The 7,166-nt window shown below is 31.7% G+C and overlaps 1 protein-coding gene across 1 annotated transcript; it reads left to right on the top strand.

The window, feature by feature from the left end:
- Positions 1–4,713: 4,713 nt before the first annotated feature.
- Positions 4,714–6,311, top strand: LOC128640429 (homeobox protein pv.1-like). Its single transcript, XM_053692912.1, has 3 exons — positions 4,714–5,275; positions 5,491–5,750; positions 5,988–6,311. Exons 1-3 carry the CDS (start codon positions 4,714–4,716, stop codon positions 6,309–6,311), a joined length of 1,146 nt encoding a protein of 381 aa, XP_053548887.1.
- The last annotated feature ends 855 nt before the right edge of the window (positions 6,312–7,166 follow it).

Genomic DNA, 7,166 nt, shown 5'->3' with positions numbered 1-7,166 from the left:
TTAAGTATTTACCACTGCTTGTTTTATTATTACAACAGTATTATTATAACAAAATAGATAAAATTAATTTATAAATGTAGCAGTGAATTTTCTCAAAATAAGGTGACTTAAAAGGTCATTACTGTGGGAAAACACAGTTTATTTTTATCACTTTAAAGGTGTTCTTTATACCCAACTAAATTAAATGAACTTGTAAATGTAACAGTCCCTTTTCTCAGAATAATCTGACTTAAAGGACCATTACAGAAGGAAAAGATTCTATGTGTTTGACAACAGGGAAAGGGGTTAAACACATAGTTAAAATTCTGCTCTGATCTAAGCAGAGAACTGCTGGTGAACAGTGGTAGTTGCACAGTTGGGTTGTAGTACTAGTACTACCACTACTGATTAGGTACCAAGTGGTATGTGGAGATTAAACAGAGAGTGGCAGAGTCGCTGTTGATTTAAAGGGACAGTCAAGTCCAAAATAAACTTACAGATTACATATTTACTACCCATTCTCCAACTTTGCATAACCAACATTGTTATAGTAATATATTTTATAACCTCTAAGTTTGCCTGTTACTAAGCCCTTGCAGGCTTCCCCTTATCTTTTTATTAGCTTTTTAAATCTTGTACAACAGCCTGACAGTGCTAGTTCAGGTGTGACATATAGATAACATTGTTCTCACTCCTGTGGAGAATGACACTGGTTATGCAAGAACCAGCAATGATTGGCTAAAATGCAAGACTGTAAAAAGCACTGAGATAAAGAGCAGTCTGCAGGGGCTTAGATTCAGGTAATCACAGAGGTAAATGCATTAATATAACAGTGTTGGTTATGCAAAACTGGGGAATGAGTAATAAAGGAATTATCTATTATTTTAAACAATAAATATTTTTAAGTAGTAAAATATGTTTAAGTCAACTTATTTTGAGAAAATTCACTTACATTTTATAAGGACATTTACTAAAAAATCAAAGGGATATAAAACCCAATTATTTTATTTCATGATTCAGATAGAGCATGCAATTTTAAGCAACGTTCTAATTTACTCCTATTGTCATTTTTTTTGTAAAAGTAGCAACGATTTAGCAACCCAGGTTCTGAACCAAAAATGGCCATGCATCTAAGATACATTCCAGCTTTTTTCAAATAAAGATACCAAGGGAATGATTTTTTTTTTTATAGAATTAGTAAATTATAAAGTTGCTTAAAATTGCATGCTCTATCTGAATCATAAAAGAAAAATATGTGGGTTTCATATTCCTTTAAGGCATGTCATTTTTTTCTAATATAATTGCCCTTTAAGCTCGAGTTCACACAGCATAATTTGAACTACTTCAGCCAAATGTCTCCAGCCAAAAAGTCGGCTGGACAGTCAGTCTGCATTTACAGGATAGCTTCTTAATTAGCAAGTAGGAACTTGCCAGGACTTATCTTTGAGAGTAAGAAGGATTTTAAACAGACTCACTTGTGTCTTAAACATATCTTCCACTTGTTCTTGTAATTATTATTTTTTTCTCTCCATTGTTAACATATTTATATTAAAAGTTACATTCTGTCAGGTCATTTGATGACATTGTACATTGTGGTGTTCAACTATTTTTAAATCTGAAATAGTCACCTGGTATCTGCCTTATAAAGGAGTACAGTAAATTATATTGAGATTGTTGTTTCCTATTATGTGATTATTGGAGACACAAAGAGAAACTGTCTGTTGCTGAACCAAAGCCAAGCAAGTTATTTGTGACTGAAGGCGTGGTGGTGGCATCAAAGCCAATCTAATTGAATACTAAATAAAGATCAGAGACTTCGAATTCACACCTAATCAGTAACCTGTTGAGATGTTAACTAACTCATTAACTGTAGCAGATTATCTTGAATTGCAACCATTGGTCTTCTTTAAAGGGAAGACGTCTGGAAAATGGAGTACCAATTAGCAAACAAAAGGAAGCTCCTTTGTCCTTCAATGTAGCATGTTATCAAACGATTAGTAAAGAAACCTTAGCTAAATGATCCAAGGCAAAAAGCATTAAAAAAACCAACTTGGCTTATACCATCCATGTATATATTAATATTAACCTGATGATCTAATATTAGACTTTGTAGACTTTTTAATCTCTAAACTTTCGAATTAATTATTCACTATCAACTTAAATAAACTATAATTATATATTTATGGAAGTGAACAATCTAAATATAATGATCCAAGGCAAGTAGCATTAAAAAACCCAACTTGGACTATACCACCCCTGTATATATTAATATTAACCCGATGATCTAATATTAGACTTTGTAGTCTTTTTAATCTCTAAACTTTCGAATTAATTATTCACTATCAACTTAAATAAACTATAATTATATATTTATGGAGGTGAACAATCTAAATATAATGATCCAAGGCAAGTAGCATTAAAAACCCTCAACTTGGCCTATACCATCCATGTATATATTAATATTAACCTGAAGATCTAATATTAGACTTTGTATATTTTTTGTTTCCAAACTCTAGAATTAATTATCAACTTAAATAAACTATAATGATATATTTATGGAGGTGAACAATCTAAATATTATATATTTTGCTATATTTTATATTTATTTGTATGTGTATTTCAATGTCTTTTGTAGGACATTTATCTGTGTTAGATGCCATTTTCCCCCATGTCTTTTTGGGATCCCAATCCAAAACCAAACCTCTGTCTGTTACACTTAGCCACACACAAAGAACAGCTTTCCTTTGATTTGCATTTTGGATTATGGGTGCTAAAACACATTGGCGATACTAATCTAATGTCTTTGATGTAAACGTTTAGAAAAAGGAAGTTGTTAGTATCTTTCTCTTAGCTATGGTAAAAAACCCTGGCGCCAGTGTCCTGTGGAGAGAGGTGGGTCTATTAAGGGGATATTTACATGAATCACTGTATGTGACAAGGTGCCATGAACTGTCCCTTCAATAAACACCTGCCAACATTACTATTCCTAATGTGATGCCATACAAATATTACTCATATAATCTGTGTTTCCCCACCAATAGTGACCTCTTTGTGATATGACAGACAGACAGGTATAATATTTATTGATATTCAAATGAAGAGTGAACATTAAAAGGGATTTGGGGATTAAAATGATGTTAAAGATAGAATTCAGACTTCAAAGAGACGCCATGTTAATGTGTGTGATTACATAAATAGGCTCTAATGCCTTTCCCAATTAGCGATTTGGAGTCCAATAGTTCAAGTGTGATATGATGTCTCTGTATAAGAAACACAGTACAGTCATTCTTGCATAACCAATGAAAAATGTTATAGGTCTATTTATTAGTATGTAGTCCCATGAGAAGTTACTTTAAATTTACTATTTTTTAGTCTAGGTCAAATTTATGAATACACATTTACTGAGAAATCCATAATTAAGAACCATCGTTTTTAATTTAATTTGAGCAGTCTCAATTACTCTCTTTAGGTAATATCATGTATTTATAATATGCAGTATATATGTGTGTGTATATATATATATATATATATATATATATATATATATATATATATATATATATATATATATATATATATATATATATATATATATATATATATATATATATATATATATATATATAAATAATATGGAAAGGGGATAATTGAGACTGTTCAAACATCTGCTCATGTTTATATTCATATATATATATATATATATATATATATATATATATATATATATATATATATATATATATATATATATTTATTTATTTATTTTATATATATATATATATATATATATATATATATATATATATATATATATATATATATATATATATATATATATATACAAATACATTGAGAGAGATGTAGACACGTAGGTTATTTGACAATTCTGTAATTGTAAATAATCTTCGGTTCTCCAACATAATATGAACATGTTTGACTGTGAAACCATTTAAAAAGTGTGTTATAACCCAGTGTATATATTGCAACGACTATTTAACTCTCATTATGGTTTAAAGTTGCTATTTTGATTCATGTTATCTGCAATTGTTAAATTATATTTTGTATATTTTACTAAAGCAATTATGTTTCATATTTCTAATGTATCTTTGAAAGACATGCCATATGAATTACATGTGTAACGTTTTAAGTACCACAAATACTGCAGCGAAAAGCAACATTGGCTCCAATAAATACAAATGAATTTACTTAAGTATTGACAATATGAAATATTATAAGGTGAATATGTCATTGCTTTTCTGTAAGAAAAACTCACTTAAATAAATGATAACTAGTGTATATGTTTTATATATATATATATATATATATATATATATATATATATATATATATATATATATATATATATATATATATATGTGTGTGTGTGTGTGTGTGTGTGTGTGTGTGTGTGTGTGCATATATTCATGTCTGTATATATATATATATGTGTGCATATATTCATGTGTGTATATATATATATATATATTTTTATATATATATATATTATATATATATAAACATGTGTGTTTGTGCATCATGCAAATAGAGGGCAAGCCAAATGCGCATAGGAAAGGATGTGACATTTAATGCAAATAGCCTGCAACTGGGTTGAACAACTAAAGCCAGACATTCTGGAGCCATCCCTAAGTGAGATGCAAAATGTGTGAATGCAGCTACAATCCCTTTTCTTTGAGGCAATTGATGACAATTAGGTGGTACTTATCTCTGGCTTTGATGTGTGTTTGCATAAGCAGAGCCTTTCTTAGCAGGCCATGTATAAAAATCAGAGATCACTGCCTGGTTCTCATAATCACAGTCTACCTCAACAGAAGAACAACACAGACAGAAGACATGACTAAAGCGTTCTCTTCAGTGGAATGGCTCTCCCAGAGCAGTTGCACAAGCAAAAGGGTTCATATGGACAGCCAAGTACCAAACTATCCCTGGAACCTGGAATCAGCTTCATATCCAAGGGCAGCTGAATTGTCCCCAATTTCATGGGACAGTGAGGTGTCCCTCTATCAATCAGACGCTGAATTCTCTCCATCTTCCAAGGATACAAAATTATCACCGTACTCCAGTGATGTTCCATCGTACCCCAGGGACACTCTTCTTTCTCAGAATCAAAGTGACATTTCTGGGTCGCAACCACCAGTTGACCATATTGTTTTCCCCAACATGGACACAGTAATTCAAAATACAACAACCTTCCATGGAGATCTTCATGTATCTCGTCAAGCAAAGAGTCCAATCGCCCAAATCGATTCAAATGAAGATGTGCACCATTCTCAGCCTGGTATGTACACAGCTAATACTATAAGAGTCAGATAAATATTATGCTTTATAGTTCATCAACCATTTATTAGTAGTTGATATAGCATTTAAATATGGTACAGTTCAGATAACTGGTCTATGTAATCTACTTAGTAGGTAGACTACTCAGATAGCATACACGATTGGATGTTATAATTATTGTCTTTCATTACTTACCATTCTCTTTATTTTCTTTAGTTTCAGAGCAGAGGTGTCAGAGCAGAGGTGACTCAGGCTATGATAGCGAGACTGGTCGCTCCACATCTGCGGCTTCAGAAGGAGAAACGGTGGAGTCCTCAGATATTTCTGATGAAGAGAGCAAGATGGGTCGCAGATTGAGGACAGCCTTCACAACTGAGCAGATCTGTACCCTCGAGAAGACCTTCAAAAAACACAGATACTTGGGGGCATCAGAAAGGCGCAAGCTGGCAGCCAAACTCAACCTCTCTGAAGTTCAGGTAGGTTTAACTTCTAAAACCAATCTTCATACCTTAATAATTTAACCAAAAAAGTCTTGTAAAGCTTAATTCAATCACTTGGACGATGTAAAAAATTCATTTTAATTTATATGTGTATAAAATAAATATATTAAGACATTAAAAATAAATAGTCATAGTTTTTACTAAAGTTGTAGATATTCTTCGCATCTTAAAAATCAGTTGACTTAACCTGGTCTCTTCTTTTTTCATTAACAGATTAAAACATGGTTCCAGAACCGCAGAATGAAACTGAAACGTGAAATGCAGGACCTGAGACCAGAACCATACCCTACCTCCTTCTACAATGTGTACAGCTACCCTCAGCAAGCCAACCCAGCCTTCCAGTACCAATTCCCTGGGCACCAACATATGCTGGAAGCAGTACCTGCTACTAATATGTCCTACCCAATGCTATCCCATGCAATGGATACTATGAGTGCCTTTGTCCCCTCAACTGTCCCTATGATGTACCTGCCACCTCAGCCCTTGTTGCAGTCGGTTGCTTATCATGAAGACAGCAGGCATTACGCAAGATATTAATACTGGACAATAATAAGGACATTTTTTTAATTGCTGCTATATATTCCGGAATTGGCTTTCCTAAGAAGGTCTAAGAAACTTGAGTTATTTTATATAAAAGAAGCTATTTTGCACTGAATATTTCTCATCAAGTTTTGGTGAATATATGTATGTATTATTACAAAATGATTACTATTTTATTACTTGTTATTCATATTGAATAGTTACATTTACAATAATTATACTGTGATTTTTTTTGAAAAATAATTCTAACGTAATATTAAATTAATAAAATAATGTTATTTCAATTTTATTATCTTGTTCTCGTTCCTTTGTGAATTAGTTGAAAAGACACAATACACAAAATGTGATTACTATGTTTAAAATGAGTTAATAATGTGGCTCCTACAGTCTACATTTTGGTTTTGAGTTTTATCCACTTTTCTTGCAACGAAAAATGCATGATTGATGCTAAAAATAGTGCAGACTAATGGTTAATATTGTCAGTCCCCTGAACTTGTTTTCTAGTCACACCTTGCAATATATACATAAGTGTACTGTGCACAAATTGCATATAATTGGTTTAATCCTGAAAAATTGCATGGAAACAAACCACTTTTCATTAAATGGCCATTAATATAATTGATTAACTTGAAAACAACCTAAATGTTCCTGTGTGTATTGCAATACTTGTACATGTTTAAAATATAGATTATAGAAAAAACATATATATTGCATTCTGCTAGGTATATCGAATGGATCCATTAAAATGAATGCATTGACTTTACTGATTACTGTGCTAAATATGGCTACAAATACCTGATTTGAACTAACCATAATATTATGTTTTGCCTATACATTTAGAGAGATTATTGA

Source organism: Bombina bombina, chromosome 9 (assembly GCF_027579735.1).
Source record: "Bombina bombina isolate aBomBom1 chromosome 9, aBomBom1.pri, whole genome shotgun sequence".
Lineage (NCBI taxonomy): Eukaryota > Metazoa > Chordata > Amphibia > Anura > Bombinatoridae > Bombina > Bombina bombina.
Note: the sequence above shows the minus strand (reverse complement) of the source record. Positions and strands in the feature narration are given on the sequence as shown.